The 20,298-nt window shown below is 36.1% G+C and overlaps 2 protein-coding genes across 2 annotated transcripts; both read left to right on the top strand.

Moving 5' to 3' along the window:
• Window positions 1-521: 521 nt before the first annotated feature.
• On the top strand, window positions 522-6,017 carry LOC147517660 (uncharacterized). The gene is made up of 3 exons (XM_086594692.1): window positions 522-1,008; window positions 1,310-1,550; window positions 5,580-6,017. Exons 2-3 carry the CDS (start codon window positions 1,323-1,325, stop codon window positions 5,835-5,837), a joined length of 486 nt encoding a protein of 161 aa, XP_086450818.1. The 5' UTR covers window positions 522-1,008; window positions 1,310-1,322; the 3' UTR covers window positions 5,838-6,017.
• A 6,458-nt stretch (window positions 6,018-12,475) lies between these two features.
• MSH2 (MUTS homolog 2) lies at window positions 12,476-20,008 on the top strand. The gene is made up of 13 exons (XM_086589804.1): window positions 12,476-12,698; window positions 12,782-12,831; window positions 12,912-12,944; window positions 13,038-14,111; window positions 14,324-14,878; window positions 14,975-15,085; window positions 15,194-15,283; window positions 15,383-15,454; window positions 16,121-16,231; window positions 17,195-17,321; window positions 18,352-18,554; window positions 18,767-18,919; window positions 19,557-20,008. Exons 1-13 carry the CDS (start codon window positions 12,650-12,652, stop codon window positions 19,755-19,757), a joined length of 2,829 nt encoding a protein of 942 aa, XP_086445930.1. The 5' UTR covers window positions 12,476-12,649; the 3' UTR covers window positions 19,758-20,008.
• The last annotated feature ends 290 nt before the right edge of the window (window positions 20,009-20,298 follow it).

Genomic DNA, 20,298 nt, shown 5'->3' on the forward strand with positions numbered 1-20,298 from the left:
AAACCATTAAAGATTGACAAATGTGTCTTTGAATGTTTGATGGGTTAATCAAACTAAAACAAATAGCCAAATGCTCAAAACTCAACCGGTCAGTTTGTATAATTCTAATCACCCATAACAAATCCGTAAACTCTCTCTCATTTCTTTCACTCTTAAGCGTTAGACCTCAACCTAAAAAAAACAAAAAACAAATTCATAAATAACTTATGGCGCAGAACTTGTTGCACGTTTGTCATAGTTATTTGTAAAATTCGTTATTATTATCAATAAAATTTTCACTTAAAAAAACAAACACAAAAACAAAAACAAAATAAGGTAATTTTTTTTACTTTCAATGTTAATCTTTTATAGTTTTCTCCATATGATATTAGGGTTATATAGACTTGTAACATTATAAGAAGTTAACAATTTGTTGAATTTTTATAGACTTATTGACTAAATTATGTAGATATATATAGACATAGTAGTATCAATTAATGGTATAAGTGCTTAAGTAGTTGACTTCATCAATCCATATCACTAGGTGAAAACATGATTTTTTTGACTCCTGGTCCTGATAGGAATTGACTGGTACTAATAGTCAACAATATATTTGACGGGCTTTTTATTAAATTGATGGTCCATAACCGTCAAACAAAAAATTGATGGTTCACGCTCGTAAAAAAAAATTCCCCGAAATCCCAGTCGAAGCGCGAATACCTTCCCCCCAAAATTTTCGCACTTTTCCAATTTTATTTCTCTCTTTCGGTTTCTATTTGTTAAAACTCAAAACCAAAAACTCTCCTTCGATACCTCACAAGTCGCAGCTACTTCACGACTCTATTTGCAAGCCGCGCTTTTCCAATTTTATTTCTCTCTTTCGGTTTCTGTTTGTTAAAACTCAAAACCAAAAACTCTCCTTCGATACCTCACAAGCCGCAGCTACTTCACGACTCTATTTGCAAGCCGCGCGGGTAATTTCATTACCTTGTTCATCTCTACAGCAACTTCAAACAACTTCCGCCAAAGGTAACAAATTCAGCAAGCTTCAATTTCGCCGGTTTGTTTCTTTTATTTAGAAAAGATGTTACTTTTTTTTAATTAGTATATTGGGATGATGCATCTTTCTCATGAAGTCAGTTTTCAAGTTTGTGTTCTACTCTTTGAAAGTCATAATCTAGTATATAATGATCCTGTGGCAAAGGTATATATATTTAGATAATGGTCATGTTAGAGCAGGCATCTATCTAGTATACTCTAAAACTTTTCAGTTGATGTATGTGTTAAATGTCGTCCTTTGTTGAATGTAATCATTTTGTCTTATGGTTAGGTCATTGGTCGTGATGGCAAGGGTCGGCGTTCGAGGACTAGGAACTGGTGTTACAAAGACTGTTGTACATGCCTCCGCTCCTTACATCAAAATTGTTGAAGAAGAAAAGAGAAAACATGAAATTACAGATGAAAATGTCAAACTAGTGATGCAACGCCTTGATGAAGAGACGAGGGCACGTAAAATTCTTGAGGAAAAGTTAGAGGGTTATGCACCAGAGTTCGAAAATACTTCTCCACAGGTAATGAAAGATGACTTAGTGCAACATTTCTTTATACATGTAGTAATATATATCTTGCTATATAGCCTACAACGATTTTAGTATAGAGTAGTTCTTGTTGAATTAGTTATACTCAGTCATGTTTTGACATCCTTCAAGTTCCTTTAACTTGTTCAGTCTATTATATCTGCTCCAAATTTAGTTAGTACTAGTTGTTTTGTGTGGAGGTATTAGTCACACATCATTAGTGATATGGCTGTGATCCGATTATTTGGAATAAACTTATCAATGGCCTATCTTGAATCCAAATTTATCAATGTTTATCTCTGGCCTGCAACTAGGCATTTTCCCAAGCCTGACATCCATCCTCCATTCTTCTGCGACCCATTTATCATGTAAGGTATTGAGTGCAGTACCTTGGGAACTGTAGGCACATACAGTGAACACACATACATTTTGAATGTCCATCTTTGAAACTTATAATATATCATTGAAAGTTTGGGGATTTGCTCAGTCTTGAAATTTTGTTCGCGAAGGAAGTCCATTTGGCTTGAAAAGCCAAAGTGACCTGTCTGTAAATGCATTATTGTTTAGTTAAGAAAAAGTGTATGCTCCTGCCACCTCAAATGTAGAAGGTGTGAAAACCTAGAAAGCTGCATTGCCCGTCAAAGGAACATTTTGTGGGCCAAAATGGAATGTAGTACGTCAGGCGTTACATCCATGCATAGGTGTCAATGTCCCGAAAGTGAATTGAAATGCGATTATTTCCATTATCCATAGACGAAGACATACATAGACCAGGAGCTGCAGCTTCAATCCCTGATTCCACTTGTATAGAGACGGTAGAACCCAAAGCATCCTTCCTGTCTTTGTAGTCCACAAACTGATCTGAATCGTCCACATTGGAAGGCGCTGCTTCTTGTTTGATTTCTTTCTTCTGAGTGTCATGGATATCCCCGAGCCATTGAGGTTTTCTGCAGTGTAAGCAGGACCTTTATGCGTTCAGTTGAATCAGTAACATTGTTTTCAACTTCAGCAACTGTAACAGCTTGGGTGGTACCCTCATGAGTACCTTCTTGACGGGTGGAGTCATCTGTGAGCTTTCCTGAACCAGATTTTTTGTTTCGTTCTCTTGGAAAGAGTTTAGTGATGCCAGAAGTGGCTACCTCAACTTCATTTAACACAGATGTTTTTATGTTCAAGTATCTTTTTTAGCAGCTTCCCCTGTTGGGTCTGCAATCTTTAGCAAGTAAAGAATCCTGTCCAACTCAGACTGGAGAGAGGACATGTCCTGCTAAAGTTGCATTGTTGAATCAAGTACTGAAAAAATAACAAAACAACACAGAAAAGCATTAGCATGTCGAAGAACAGGCAGATGAAGTAGTACTAGAGGTGCTACTCGACTGCCTGGAGGTGCTTTTGAGAGAATCTAGCGGAGACTTTTGGAGGGAAGGGTCTGTGCTTAATGGCTGGCTCTCCTCAGTACCAAATGCTGAAGGTGGATAGTCTTTGCGAGCAAGGTCTGAGGTAGTCAGTGGCCTTATCTTTCCTTCCAAGAGTCATCGTCTTTTGCCATAACATCCCAAAATAAGGAAATGTCGCCGGTGGGCCAAAACTTAGAAGTGTTGCACCCCCTGAAATGGGCGTTACGCTTCAATAGAATGAATTCGGTAAGGGTAGAATAAGCCCCATGGTCGATCGAAGGTCCCTGCGCCCACTTGAACTCAAATCTTACCCATTCAGCTAGCTCATAACAAAATGTTAGACCAAGTAAGGCTGACAGTTACGAATTGGTTGAGGAAAAGGAAACCCCCAGCAGCTTTTTGCCCAGCATCTTCTGCCGATTGTCAGCCTGTTCAGCTGACCTCAGAGGATTCCAGTCACCCGCACAGCATGTTTATTTCGGCGGCGATTACATTATGTTTCCCAGACTAAGACTACTCCAGAAGATCAGCAGTCTAGCCTCAGTAGATTCGTCTACATTGAAGGCGCTGCTTCTTGTTTGATTTCTTTCTTCTGAGTGTCATGGATATCCCGATACTGTTAGTTATTGTTCTTTCTCCTTATTATTGTTTTTCTTGTTTGCTTCTTAGTACTTTTGTTGAGAACAAGAGATTTATTGAGGCGTTATCGATTTTTACTGAAATGAAAGAAGTTCAGTGTCCCATTTTTACTGAAAAGAAGTTCTTAGGAAGTGCAGGATTAGATGCTTGGACTGTGTCCTCTGCCATGCTATCCTCCATATTCATCTGATTAGTACTTTGAAGGTTTGAACCAAACGGGACAGCTGGGTTTGGGGTACCAAACACTGGCTGAGACGGAAGAGACGCAGACGAAGTAGTACTGCCAGCTTGGGAGAATGAAAACACTGGCACTGATGAACCCTTAGATGACAGACCTGCTCTGTGTGTCCAGCAGCTTCTACTTCAGCACTGCCTTTATCTTCCTTGAGTACCTGTGGTGTCGCCACTTGAGTTTGCTCCCTGGTTAGTCAGGTTGAAACCTTATTGAGTTCTTGCGTTACTCCTGGAAGGTTCACCTCATTCCCGATAGTTATCGGAATCATTCCCTTGGCTGCAGCAGCTTAACCTTGCTTGACCGCTATAACTTCCTTGACTTTTGATGAACCTGATGCTTTCTTCTCACCCGATGAACCTGATGTTGCTAGTTTCAGGTTCTGCTCGGATCCGAAATAAAATTAAAAGGGAACATATGCTAGACAACAGTTAGGCACGCTAAGATTTATGAGCAGAGTGTTGGAAAACCAAGAAAGGTATATCGTATGTTTGGAGTAGCTATGACGCTGATCTTAAAATGGATCAGAAGTAGGTATATCATATGTTTGGAGCAGCTATGACGCTGATCTTAAAATGGATTAGCAGTACCCTAGGATTAGGAAGGATAGGAGTTGCTCAGATAAGTTATAAATTAAGTGTAGCAAATTGAGATCATCTGCCAATAGAAAAAAAAACAGATAGAGATGCCCATACTTACAAATATATTATGATGTTTTTACTTCGTTTGGTGGAATGTTGACTTCGTGTCTTTTACAGATCATTGACATTCGTCAGCATTGTCTTTACAAAGCATTAAGATCAGGACACACAAGTGTATCCTTTCTGACAAGTAAAGGTTGATATATTTATAGAGAGTGTAACCCTCAGTCTGACCTACTCTATTAAACCCATTACTTCTACTAAACAGATTAAATCGAAATCCCTCCCTTAATAAGAACACTATGCGATTTGAAGTTAAATTCTTTTACAACAAGAGTCCCCTAGATTAATATTTATGTTTATCTGAATTCACATAGATTAATAAGGTTCACTGTTTATTTCTTGGTAAATTGATAGATCATAATGTCAGCCCATATCAAGCATTGAGATTGTCTGCAGCAGTGTAGGGATAGGTAGTTTCTGAGGCAATGCCTTTGTTGAGTTAGACAAATAGAAATGCATCATCCATTTCACCGCCCTCACACCTTGGTCCACGCCCTTTAGTGTCGAATCCACCAATTCCTGTTTGGATAAGGAGATCAACTTCCCTGTTTTTAGCTGAGTAGCTCCTTCCATAGGCGCCACTGCTGAGAATGCCCAGCAGGATCCTGAAATTTCACAAGTTAGTAATGTATAGTGTACTTAATTTTTCCTGAGCAAGGGGCAACTAGAACATGTTTAGTAGAAAAACTTGGGTTTATCAGTAGGATAAAAGTCGGAGAACTAAAGACATGTATGGTTAGCAGTACAGAGGATAAAGCTAGCTAGTTATGTTTTCTACATTATGAAAGTTAGTCAAGATCTCCAAGTAAATAAGATTACCACATTGGCCTTGATCCTTGACAGGGGTTACTACGCCTTTCTTCCTCCAGTCCATGCTTAAGGGAACTGATTCTAAGCATCCGTTCGGTAGAGAGAGAATGGATGTTGCTCTAGCCAACTGAGCTAATAGGCCAATTTAAATTGAGTATTTAAATTTAAATATTGTTGTGCTTTCATTGAGAGTTGAACTTGTATATTTGTATTCATTTTTACCTGTGATGTTGTACTGTAGGTAAGAAGACAATCACGTGTTCTTGATGAAGTGTCACATGTTCCACCATCCACACGATGCCTTTTAAAGAACTTCAGGAAAAGAACCGTTGCACTTGGAAGCGTGTCTAATGGCGCACCATCTGCCACTCAGTATAACATAACAATTGATGATATCTTTGATTACACAACTGAGTTATATGTTGGTGAAGGAACATTTGGCGACATTTCAATTGGAGATACAATCACATGGCCCATGCCTTTTGTGGAGCCAATTTGATGTGAGTTGGTGAACTTTTTTGTATGCATTTTAGTAGTTTCGTCTTTTTTGTGCAACCTAGTTGGCTTTGCATACACATGAAGATGTATGGGGCATATGGAGTATACTAAAACTCATGTAATGTATTTTGCTACAATATTTTGGTGTTTTGATGAAAGAATCTATTGTATTTTGGTAGAATGTTGATTTGAGTTGGATAGTTTAATTTTTGTAGGAAAAATGGATATGAAATTTAGATTATAAGAATTTCTTTTTAAAAAACATTAATGCTAAAAAAAACGACGGATATAGACCGTCAAGAAAATTTATGTATACAGAAAATTGACGTAGCAAACCGTCAATAATTTTCAAATTTGCATCCCAAATTCTATTAAAATCAGAAAAATTTGACTAGTGAAATAGCAAACTTTGACGGTTATAAACCGTCAACAATTCTATTTATTATTGACGTTGACCACCCGTCAAATAAATTTAAAATTATTGACGGTAACTAACCGTCAAGAAAAAAAACGACTACGGATTTTTTGACGGGCCTTGAGACAGGCGATGTCAGTCAAAAACAGTGTTTTTTGACAGGGTTTACCTGTCAAAAAAGTCTTATTTTCACCTAGTGTATTAAATTTTTAGTAGACAACGTACTCTAGTTTTGTGAATTGAAATAAATGTATAATTTTGTTAATTTTTATTGTTTAAACCTCATGACAAAAAAATATAAATAAATTGCATTTTTTTTTAGGGGGGTGTGCACATAATCTCGCACCCCAAAAGCTCTTTTAGCAATGGAACTACAACCTTCTTTCATCATTGTATAATATCCATCTCTAACATCCAATCTCACATATTCACCACCTTTCAACTTTTCATCCGTAACATCCAACCTCTCATAATCACTAGTTTTCAACTTTTCATCTATGGCAAATTTGACCCACCCCTCGAACAGACAAACTTTTGACAGTTATTATTGTTGATTTTATAAATGCGAGTCCAAAATGATTTTATAAGATGGTTCAATATTAATTTCTTGTGCTTTGACATCTCTTGAACTAAATTATTATAGATTTTATAAGATTTTAAACACATATTTAATTCGATCAAATAATTTTTTTTGCAAAAGTTTAATCAATACCAACGTTAAATTTTAAAAATACAACACACTTCCTAGTCAGATCTCAACCTAAAAAAACAAAAACAAAAACAAAAATTCATAAAGGACTTGCAGCGCAGCTTGTTGCACGCTTGTCTTAATTATTTGTAAAACGCATTATCATTATCAATAAAATTTATACTTAAAAAAAATAAAACAAAACAAAGTAATTTTTTTATTATCAATGTTAATATTTTATAAGTCTATATAACAATATAACAATTTATTATCAATGTTAATGTTATATAGACTTATAACATTATAAGAATTTAACAATTTGTTGAATTGTTGTAGACTTGTTAACTAGATCATAGGTTAAATAAACTATGATCAATGTTATAAGTATATAGGTTATATACTATCAATGTTAATGTTATATAGGTTATATAACATTATCAATGTTAATGTTATATAGGTTATATAACAAATTGTTATATAAACTTATAAAATATACATTGAAAAGTTTAATCAATATCAACATTAAATTTTAAAAAGTACAACACACTTCCTAGTCAGACCTCAACCTGGAAAAAAACAAAAAACACAAATTCATAAAGGACTTGTGGCGTAACTTGTTGCACGTTTGTAACGCCCGTATTTAAAATACATATTTATTAATTAATTGAGTAATTAATTTATTTATTTATTTAAAATTTGCTGGATTGGATTTGGGATACGTGGGCCTGATTTCTGGGCCCAAGTATGTGTTGAGCTTGGGTTTCAAACCTAAGTATATAATCACATTGTTCTAGATAATAGGGTTTTTAAAGAATAAAATATAATAAAAATGGAGGCGGCTTGTTTGCTCGAGCGTTAGAGCGCGACGACTCAGATTAGGATGGATTCGTCGAGCTGTTAATTAAGGTGAGTAGTTAGTTTTCTACTTTCACGGTATCGATGCTTTTCTCGTTCATCATTTTCGCCAAGTCGCGTTATTTATTAAACCGGTTAATTGTTAGTATATGGTTTTGGTTATTTTTGAACTGTTGCGGCTTATTACATTGAAGCTTCGAAGAGCGTCAATGGCGGCGTCCGCGAAATCAACGACAAGAAATCGCCCAGTATTTCTATTTGAACATTTATTTTTATGTTATACTGTGATACTGTGCCTTTGAACTGTCGAAGGTTGAAAACCCGTTAATGGCGGCCAGAGAAATCGCAAGTAAAGTTTATATTAACTGTTTTTGTTGTTGTGCTATTGATTGAAGATGGGTGGTAGTAAGGGGATGAATGTTGGGTTGTTGTGGTATGTTCGTTGAGTGATGTCGGGCTGTTGAAGCTTGGGAAATGGCGTTAATGGCGTCCACTGTCATACTGTGGTTGGAACTTTTGTAGTTTTGCTTGTTTGAAATTTGTCGGCTTGAACGGGTTGTGGGTGATGGGTAGCTAGTGAGGGTGCGTGAGGGCTGTCGAGTGGAGCTTGTGGAAGCCATTAATGGAGGTCGATGGATTCCATATCTAGTTTGGTTGAAGAGTTTGGAATTTAATAATTGAGGGTTTCGATTTTTGTTAAAGTAGTGGGGGTTTTTCCCCTGAGCATTTTCGAGTAGGTTGGGAGGAGTGACGATCGGAACTGGCGGTGGCCGAAATTTGGGGCTGATGGTGGAGGAAGAAGCATGGAGAAGATGAACTGTTGGGGCTTGGGCCTTAGCAAGTTTAAGTTGGTTGGGCCAGTTATATTTTGTTTCTTTGGGCCCGGTTTTAGTTGTGTTAGTTGGGCCTTAGTTGGTTTTCCTTTGGGCCAGTTCTATTTTGTTTTGTTTTGGGCCGAAATCTATTAGTGTGTTGGGCCAGTTCCAGATTAAGTTGTGGGCTAGTTCAGTTTAAGTTTTTGGGCCTAAACATTAGTTAGTTATTGGGCCGGATTAATCATTTGTTGTGGACCAGTTTTAGTTTAAGTGTTAGGCCGGTTTTAGTTTAATTCTCCAGGCCGAACCCATTTGTGTTTTGAGCCAGTTTCTAATTTTGGTTTTTGGGCCGGTCCATATAACTTCAAATAGATCTATTTGGGTCTTTAAACGTTTAGACTTTCGGGTTCTAAAGTTGGGTTTGGGCTTGGCTAGTGGGTCCGAACCATGACCTTAGCCATTACCTTAGTCATGAGCCCATGAGCCATGCACCTTTGCCCTTAGCCATGAACCATGGCTACAACCTTGAACCTGTTGAACATGGAAACGACAGTTTGACTTTGACAATGACGTGTTGACTTTGACTTCGACCGTTGACCGTTGACTGTGGAATGTTGTTTTTCCAGTTTTTCATATATTTAAGAATATGGACAAATGTAGTAATAACATATTGTCGTAATTGTATAACTTGGTTGGTCATTATCTAATTAAGATTTGACGTAAGTAGTGTGTAAAACATATAAATATTGGCACGAAACAAGAGGGGAATTATGATAATAAGACTTAGATATATATGTTTTTATGAGTATTAAACTACATACGGACTTAGATTCATGGACTTTAGATTTTTGGGATTTGATTGTGGACTGTGGACTGTTTAATTGTGCTACGTTTTATGTTGTAAATTGTGTGGACAAATCTAATGCTAAAATGATGTGGAAGCTTGTATAAATTTGGTTGTCATTATCTAAGAAAGATTTGATGTTGATATGATGTATATTTTGACACGTGATGAGATATAAACTTTAGGAGATATAATATTCCTAAAATGCTATAAAAATATTATACGATACGTTTTGAAACAATTGTGACATTATATAATATGTTGGGATATATATATTAAATACAATAGTTATGGAGAAATAAATGTATAAACCCTCCATTATTTTATCTGTGAGATGCTAGTAGAGTATTTGTGGATATTTCCCACGGGAGTGTGGCGTGGTACAATAATACATTGGCACGTGAAAGAATGAAAGTGGTTACGAGATATAATTGAGATATTTCTAAATATTGTGGATTAGTGCAATAAGGTATTTGACCTACACCTGATATAGTGGAATTATTATGAGTTATAAATGTATGACACCTGAATAAATTACGCAACGAAAATCCTATAACCTAGCTACCACAACTCATGTGATTTGCCCTGTGTGGGCTTGTGCAATTTGATTGGCCCTTATATAGGGTGTATATATAAGATGTTGATTGACCCATGTGTTGGGCAATCGTAGTTGAATGGTGGCTTGATTATTCCGTTCGCAAAATTAGAACGAAATGCGCGATATTTTATGTCGAATAGTGGCAGTACTTACATAATGACTTTCGTGTGAGGGTTACCTGGTGTGCGGCTTCCCGCTCAGGGTAGTTACGCACGGAGTGGTTAATTATGTAAGAGGAGGCATGTGGATGTACATGTTAGGGCGTTTGGGAAGCGATTGTAGTAGCTGTGGAAACTAAGTAAGACATAGATGACGGCGTGAATTTTAGGGACACACAAAGAAAGCCTTAATTAATATAATTATGGTAATATGTTGGTTAATGATATATCTTTAGATAGATGATTGTATATGGTTTGGCGGAAGGGTGGGTCAAACGATTACTTTCAGCAGAGGCGACTCACTCAGAATTGAGCATGAAATGAGGTAAGTATGAAATATGCTTGGCTAGATATAGTTTAGTTAGAACCTAAGGCGCCTCGTGGAGGAACTAAATGTCTTTTTATTATGCGTATGGTTTGTTGTGTGGTTAGTGGGAAGTTAAGGTGCCTCAGTAGAGGAACTACCTACCTTAATTATTGTACTTAAGGATGGTGTATTAGTCGTTGAAAGTTAAGGTGCCTCGGGGAAGGAACTAACTGCCTTATGGATTGTGTATGTATATGTATAAGTATATGTTGTATTTTAAAGCTACTCACACCACCATTTTTATAATGCTGACCCGATTTGCATGTTTGCTTATTGGGTGTGTTCATTAAATGAACATAGTTGATAAGTCTTGACAGGTTTAATGTTGAAGAAGGTTGGTTGCTGCTTGTGGTTGATGTTGGTGTCACTTTTCAAGATAGGTTTTGTTTTTCCTTAAGGTGTAATAAATTTTTAGTTGAGACAAATGTTGTTTTATATTTTCAGTTGTATTTAAATAAAGAGTTATTGAAAAGAGATTTGTAACCTAATATTATTTGTAAATTGTTGTAATGAAGAGGACTTTTGTTTAAGTTAAAATTTTTATTGGTTTTTAATTATCCGCATATTTAATTTAAACTGTTTATGGGTTTTTGGGAGTTGAGAGTGTATCACACCTCGAAGATCAAAGAGTCGGAAACAAATGTTGTTTTTCTGAATTCTGTCGAAATTCGGGGTGTGACAACGTTTGTCTTAATTATTTGTAAAACTTATTATCATTATCAATAAAATTTATACTTAAAAAAACAAAACAAAACAAAACAAAGTAATTTTTTATTGTCAATGTTAATATTTTATAAGTCTATATAACAATGTTAATGTTATATAGACTTATAACATTATAGGAAGTTAACAATTTGTTGAATTATGATATATATATATATATATATATATATATATATATATATAGTACTATCAATTAATAGTTTAAGTGCTTAAGTAGTTAACTTAATCAGTCCATATTAAAGTTTTAGTAGTCAACGCACTATACTTTGTGTGAATTGAAATAAATGCATAATTTTGTTGATCTTTATTATTTAGACCTTATGACAAAAAATAAATAAAAATAAATTGCATATATATATATATATTTTTTGTAGGGGGTGGTGTGCACATAATCTCGCGCCCTCTAGATTAGAATCCTGCCTCCATCCCTGCTTAGGAGTGCCAGCATCAAAAGAAGCTCTTTCTTTCATCATTGCATAGCACCCATCACTAACATCCAACTTCACATAGTCACCACCTTTCAACTTTTCATCTTTGACAAATTTGACCCACCCCTTGAACAACAAACTTTTGACAGTTATTCATGTTGATTTTATCAATGCGACTATCCACGTTGCCAATTCAACTGGATCCATGCTTCGACTTTCTCTAATGCGATTAAAATTGGTGATGATGCAAATGAAATGCAACACACGTCCACCGAACCAGAATTGAAATTGTTTATAGCGGTTATGGGTTCTAAAATGTTAAAATGTGTTTTAAAAAAAAATCGAAACCATTATAACCGAATAGACGGGTACCCGAACTGAAACCGACTATTATGATTTTGATATATAAAGTTTAGTATTATATTATGCTACATAAATGTAAATTAAAACATTATAATATATAGTTTTTGTTTGTTAGATGCAAACGTTTACTAAATATATATAGTATAATAGTGAATATGTGTTATTACCCTTAAGGGGTAGCACAATTGGTCAACCCTTGGGTTTGAACTTCAATGGTCACCACTAGTTCAATTCCCCTGAAAGACACTGGCGATTATCAAGTGGCGTATGACCTATGACGAACCTTTTTTTTTTTTTTTTTTTTTTTGTTGGGTTTTTTAATTCTGCGCCCAGAACCATTGGAGGCCCATGTACTCAAACAATGTGCCAAGGCCTCCTTCTGACTGGTATCAGTATTCGGAACTAAATCAGCTCTTGATTTTCCTCGAGATGCGTGTCAAATGGGGCTCGGAAGTGAAACCCTGGTCGTTACATTTTCCCGCCAAATTGCATATAATAAAAGTATAAAACCCTAACACTCTAATCAAGTCGGTTGCTTTTAAATTGGGGAAAAAAAAATATGGAGGGAAATTTAGAAGACCAGAATAAATTACCAGAACTAAAACTAGGTATTCATTTTAAAATGTTAGTGTATTCGTTTAAATATCCCTTCACAAAGTTTTTAACATTTCTTTTACGTGTTATATTGTAGATGCCAAGCAAGCTCAAGGGTTTATCTCATTCTTTAAAACCCTACCCAAGGTAATGAATGAATTAATTAATTAATTATATGCTCCTCATTACATTGTCCTAAATATGTCTACTTTTTGTTTAATTTCAAGGACCCAAGAGCTGTTCGCTTCTTCGATCGTCGGGTAGCCTCACTTTTTCATTATGTTATACTCAGTGCTTATTATGTATTTTCATTTTAATGCATTATAATATTTTGCCTTTTCGGTGGTGAGTAGGATTATTATACTGCGCATGGAGAAAATGCGACTTTTATTGCAAAGACATATTACCACACTACGACTGCTTTACGACAACTGGGTAGTGGTTCCGATGGTATTTCTAGTGTGAGTGTGAGTAAAAACATGTTTGAAACTATTGCTCGTGATCTTCTACTCGAGAGAACAGACCATACGTTGGAACTTTACGAGGGAAGTGGTTCAAATTGGAGGTTGTCAAAGAGTGGTACACCTGGAAATCTTGGGAGTTTTGAAGATATTTTGTTTGCCAACAATGAGATGCAGGATTCGCCTGTGGTTGTTGCGTTGTGTCCACTTTTCCGTGAAAATGAATGTACAATCGGGTTGGGTTTTCTTGATTTAACCAAGAGAGTAGTTGGTTTAGCGGAATTTCTTGATGATAGCCAGTTTACAAATGTTGAATCAACTTTGGTTGCTCTTGGGTGTAAGGAATGTCTCGTTCCTTTAGAAAGTGGAAAATCTGTTGAAAGCAAAAATTTGCAGGAAGCATTGTCAAGATGTGGTGTGCTCGTGACCGAGAGAAAGAAAACTGAATTTAAATCCAGGGATTTGGTGCAGGATCTCAGTCGTCTTGTCAAAGGCTCAATTGAACCTGTTCGAGATTTGGTTTCTAATATGGAGCTCGCTTCTGGGGCTCTTGGGGCATTGCTATCTTATGCAGAATTGCTTGCAGATGAGAGGAACTATGGGAATTATACAATCCAAAGGTACAATCTTGATGGCTATATGAGGTTAGACTCTGCGGCCATGAGAGCATTGAATGTTCTCGAGAGCAAAACCGATGCAAACAAGAACTTTAGCATTTTCGGTCTGATGAATAGAACCTGTACTGCTGGCATGGGCAAAAGATTATTAAACAGGTGGCTGAAACAACCATTACTCGATATAGTTGAAATCAATAATAGGCTGGATATGGTTCAGGCATTTGTGGAAGACACTGAGCTTCGTCAAGACCTAAGGCAGCATCTGAAAAGAATTTCTGATATTGAGCGTCTAATGCATAATCTCGAGAAGAGAAGAGCGGGATTGCAACACATTGTAAAGCTTTATCAGGTAAGCTTGTTCCTCTCAGATAATGTTCATTTCTTAACCTTTTCACCAAATCAAAATGACCAATTTTATGATCAACAGAGTTAGTGTTTTAAGGCGTGGTATGTGCAATAGAATTATTGATAATTATGTGGTTGTAAACTAGAGTCTAGTTAGCTTATACCAGTGAATTGTTTTTAAGTCATTTCTCCTTGTTGTATTTCTTATATATGCAGTCAAGCATCAGACTTCCATCCATCAAAACCGCGCTAGGAAGATATGATGGGCAATTTTTACCGCTGTTAAAGGAAAGATATTTGGATCCTCTTGAGTGTTGGACTGATGATGAACACTTGAATAGATTTATAGCTCTTGTTGAAGCATCTGTTGACCTTGACCAACTCGAGAACGGGGAGTACATGATATCATCTGGTTATGACTCGAACCTGGCTGCTCTGAAAGACGAGCGAGATGCAGTGGAGCAACAAATTCACAATTTGCACAAACAAACTGCTAATGAACTCGATCTTCCTCTGGATAAGGCTTTGAAGTTAGACAAAGGGACACAATTTGGTCATGTTTTTAGAATAACAAAGAAAGAGGAACCGAAAATCAGAAAAAAGCTGACAACCCAGTTTATTGTTCTCGAAACTCGAAAGGATGGGGTGAAGTTCACAAATTCAAAGCTTAAAAAGTTAGGGGATCAGTACCAAAGACTACTTGAAGAGTACACAAGTTGTCAAAAAGAGCTGGTTGCTCGAGTGGTTGAAACTGCAGCAACCTTCTCCGAGGTATTTAGCAATAATCGTTTGCAAGATTGCAAGGATCTATCTTGTTGCCCGGAGTTGTTATCAATCTAGAACTCATCTGACATTCTATACATGCAGGTCTTTGATTCCTTAGCTGGGATTCTCTCCGAAATAGATGTCTTGCTTAGTTTTGCTGATCTGGCCATTAGTTGTCCAACTCCCTATACCAGGCCAAGCATCACTCATTCAGTAATGTCTATTTTTGAGTTGATGCACTTGATATTTATTTATAAGGAAGTGATTTGTGTCCTTACTAAGAAAAATATTCTTACATCATTTTCTGTGTTGGGTTGGTAGGATGAAGGAGATATTGTTCTCAATGGAAGTAGGCACCCTTGTGTTGAGGCTCAAGATGGAGTGAACTTTATATCAAATGATTGTACTCTTGTCAGTAATATTGCAATACTGTTAAAATATATGTCAACTTTCTTTTATGTTTATTGAAATGATTTTAACACATATACATATATATTTGGTCAAAATCAGGTTAGAGGAGAGAGCTGGTTCCAAATCATTACGGGGCCTAACATGGGTGGAAAATCAACATTTATTCGACAGGTATGATTAACAGTTGCATTCTTTGAATGTTTCCTTCTCTGCTATGTCGCATTTGAGTTTTAATAGAGATAACAGTTTGCATTTTTGGATAATGCTTCTGAGTGTTTCTTCATTATCAGGCAGAATTTAGTTTATTAATTTAATTCCTTCTAAGACATCTTTCTAGCTATTGAGTCCATCAGGATATTGTGTTGCTTTCACACAATAATAGTTTTGTGCAAGACTACATGAAGGAAACATTACCTTAATTTCTTGTTCATTGCATTTTTTGTCTTTGTAATTGTCACCCATGCTTGCTTCATATTTGTTGCTGTCATTATGGAGGATATATTCTTATTTTTTATATATTATATATTATATATAACATTCTGTAATTATTGTGAGAGAAGTTTTATTAGATAATATTCTCTGTATTTTTTATTGAATCAGAGTTTGCCATTTTTATCAATTTTAAAGTTTTGTAACCTGAAACCTATCTCTTTGCTTGAGGTATTTTTCCTACTTTAAGATGTGAAGAATGAACTCGTTGTTAAAACTATTATGCCCTGTGGAATAGTAAGGTTATATGACTACATTAAAAGATACTTTCTCACTCACTTAGTGAATCACATGGCATACCGTTATTATGTAATTGGTTGTTACTTATTTATGTGTTGCTGTTGGCAGGTTGGTGTGAACATTTTGATGGCGCAAGTTGGTTCTTTTGTTCCTTGTGACAGAGCAAGCATTAGTGTGCGTGATTGCATTTTTGCTCGAGTGGGTGCTGGAGATTGCCAAGTGAGTTACGTGGTTAATACTGTTTGTAACATATATAGTGGAACTTCAAGAACAAAAGCCGTCATCCAATTTTGTCAAATACCAATAGTTTCTGCATTTCCAGTAGAAGTGCATCAATAACTGCATATTCAGTAGACATTTTCGAAATTTCATGCTCGTGGAGGAACACCGATCGGCCGTACAGTGGAATAGGCCGTCAGAGAGTGGTATCAGAGTCTAGGATGGCTAGTCCTAAGGTTGGGGGACTGCAATATCCGAAAGGTAGGCAGGAAAGGCTCCTATTGCAAGTAGTGAAGGTTGTGCCAGGAGTTTAGTCCCAATTTGTTAGGTTCCATCCAACACTTGGCTTCACTAGTGATTGATCTGCGCCAAGGGTTTTGAGGACAACCCCAGACCTATCAGACTATCATTTGGTCGTCACCAAAAGAAGAGGATAAAAAGAATCTCTACATACCCTTTAAACCTAACATGAAATAAGGAGTTTAACAAATTTCAACATGACTTGCAAAGGGAGAAGAAAATAAGAAATCATCTGTGATTATTATAATTATAATATGTTGGTGCAAAGGGATAATAAAAAACTATTGTGGGAAGGTCTATGAACAAGTAAACACAAGAACTTCCTGCTCTTCAAATCTCATCAGGTTTACCAATCTCAATTTTTTTAAAAAGGTCGGCTTTGAACCCGCAGTTTACTGAATTTATGTGTTCTGCTCAATCAAAATAGGCTCTTTTTTGGTTATCACTCTATGAGTTAAATTGGATTCTGTCCAATTCTCATAAAACGAGACTGGTTTTGTTACAAGTCCAAGCTTATAGCTGTATCGTCCATGTCTAATCTGGAGTTCCACATTTTTTCTTTCTTTCCTTTGTTTTCTTGCAAATTTAATACAAAACACCTTGTTTTCATTTGCTGCATGCATTTCTTCTAGTACTGATCTTTCTTTTGTTAATATTGTGTAGTTGCGTGGAGTTTCAACCTTCATGCAAGAAATGCTGGAAACTGCTTCCATAATAAAAGGAGCTACTGATAAGTCGTTGATAATCATTGATGAATTAGGCCGTGGAACGTCAACTTATGATGGGTTTGGTATGTATTTTGTTTTGTTTTGATCTGTATTCTCTTGATATGATTTCTGAAAACTGTGAACCAACTGATGTTTAGTTTTGCATTTGAAAGATGTCTTTTATTTTTTTTAAGATTTTTATATTTAAAATTTGTAAGCGGGGATTTATATAATGTTATGATTGGATCTCATATGACATACTAGATTGACATTGTTATCTTTCAATAGAGTTTTTCTATTATGCTACTATACCTTTTAAGTTCACAGATGAAATTTGGAATGCAAGTAAGAAACTGTGCAGTATAAGGAAAGGAGGAAAGTATGATGCTTGCTTTCATCTCTCCTTGCACGTTATCCATTCCTTGTGATCTAATAAGCAAATACGGCAAATAGTACAAGGAAGACCTTTTCAGGCTTACATAAGTTCACAAATATGTTTTTGTTTTTTTTATTTGAACCAAAGATATATTTTATTCAATATCCAGAAAAGATCATATAAAGGTAATGGTGAACAAACGCAAACCCCTTCTGAATAGCAAAAGTGATTCCCTTAAATACATATTCATTAGAACCAGCATTCATTACATTGCTATGTAATTTTTATTCGTTTTTTTGTTTTGTTTTGTTTTGTTTTTTTTTTGGGAGAAACATAAAATACGTAATTTCATTACTAAAGAATGATACCTTGCTCTAAAGCTAATGTGCTAAACACTTAAAAAAGTATTAGCATATTAGGTAGACTATCTCAACGTATACTGTTATTTTGAATTTGGGCTACTTTGGTTTATTCATGCTCATATCATGATCTTATTGTCTTTTTTATTGTTCACATGAACGTTTATTAAAGAATCTTTTAGAAGTCCAATAGAAGGTAGAAAGAAAGCTGATAACTTGTACAAGTATAATTTCGCCTGTATAAGAATTGTTAGGTTCTTTTGAAAATGTGAAGCTTCATATTACAAGCAGTTATTCTCGTTGTTACCTGAACGCTTTCTGTTACTATATGTGCTTACACTTCTAATTGTTTTATACATAATTACTTTCTGCATTCAGGATTGGCTTGGGCCATTTGTGAACATCTAGTTGAAGTGACTAGAGCACCGACATTATTTGCAACTCACTTTCATGAATTGACCGCATTAGCTTATGAGAATGCTGATAATGAGCCTTCTAAGAAGTCCACCCTTGGCGTGGCAAATTTTCATGTTAGTGCTCACATTGATTCATCAACTCGCAAACTGACAATGCTATACAAGGTGAGGGCTAAGAGCTTCTCCTTAGTTTTTTTTTTCAAGTAAAGTTTTGGCTCTGTTTTCTGTTGACCCTCTTTCTTTAAACTGCTATTCCTCTTACAAGACACCTTTTAGTTTATACAAGGCGTTGCTATGTTTGTTTGGTTAGTTTCTACATTCATGGAATTCCATTACATCTCCTATTTTGATTCCCTAACTTGATGAGTATTTTTCAGGTTGAACCAGGAGCCTGTGATCAAAGTTTTGGTATTCATGTTGCAGAATTTGCGAATTTCCCTGAAAGTGTTGTTGCACTTGCTAGAGAAAAGGCTGCAGAGTTGGAAGATTTTTCATCCATTTCAATCACTTCAAACGATGCAAAAGAAGAGGTTTGCTCATTATACTTCTCACAATGGGTCTTGACTCTTGTGGATTGAGCCTCTGCTATTCTCACATAATGTGAGGCATAATGATACAGTATATTACATACCCACTCGATGTTTGGATTCAACAAGTTATTTTATTCGCTCTTTGAGAGTTTTATATGTGGAATTACATATGACGGTAATATTGTTTCTTTCAATCATATCTCTTTGTGAAAAGTATTTTTCTGCTGCTTTACCTAGTTAGTTTTGAAGGGCATGTACTTCCTCTTCTTTGGAATTGGTAGCCTGCATGGCTGCATCTTGGCAACTTAGAATACCATACCAGAGTAGGAAATCCAGAACACGCATCAAATGATAAACTAGCCTTTGGACTTTTGTTATGGGATAACATCATAATACGACAAGGTTCATGAGTTGTTGGCTAGTGGCTAGTGGTGCAGTGCCACAGCTTATCATGGGAACTTTTTCCTGCCCATACTCTCGTAAAATAGTTAGATTCTTATTCATCACTCCACCTGCCTTGTATAATCATTTATTTATTTGGTTACTTTTATTTGTATATCAAGTCTTTTTCTTCCCCATTCCTATGGTCCCTCAATTTTTGCTGTCATGAGCTAACTCATACAGTAATTATGTACAGGTGGGATCTAAGCGCAAGAGAGTATGTGGTCCTGACGACATTTCTAGAGGTGCTGCTCGGGCACATAAATTCTTGCAGGACTTCTCTTCTTTGCCTATAGACGAGATGGACTTGCAGCAGACTCTGGAACACGTGAGCAAGTTGAGGAATGAGTTAGTTAAGGATGCTGCTGACTGCTGCTGGCTCGAACAATTCCTCTAGCCTTGAGAAAATGCAACCCCTTTCATGGTACGAACTCCCCAATCCTGTAATTAAATGCATTTTAGGAGCCACAGTAGATTGTTTTTGTTTTTTTAACTGTGATAAAAGCTTTGTATGTTGCTCTTCCTTATGTCAATGAACCAGAATAATACTACCGTGGTTCAATTCGATGTGTTTGTTTTTTGTTATATTATGATTGTAAAGTTCAGCCAAGTGGGTTGTGGTTATATACGTGTGGGCAGTTGATAAAATACTCCATGTGAAGACGAAGACCAGTCATATATATATATGCACATTAGACATGGAGATTTTGCATATCCTCTCTTTTGAATTATACAGATGGTGTTCAGGTTAACATCATCGAAACAAGTAGGTTTGTAGTTTTGTGAGGTTTTTCAAAACAGAAAGTCTTTGATTTGTATGCTTCTAGCATGTTGCATGGAAGGAAAGACACATGAACTGGGGGAGCAGCTATAATTGTTGGGCGGTCCACATATGATAGCGGTTAGGTCAAAGTTCAACTTGATTTGATTGTTAGGCA

This window comes from Coptis chinensis, chromosome 2 (assembly GCF_015680905.1).
Source record: "Coptis chinensis isolate HL-2020 chromosome 2, ASM1568090v1, whole genome shotgun sequence".
Classification (NCBI taxonomy): Eukaryota; Viridiplantae; Streptophyta; class Magnoliopsida; order Ranunculales; family Ranunculaceae; genus Coptis; species Coptis chinensis.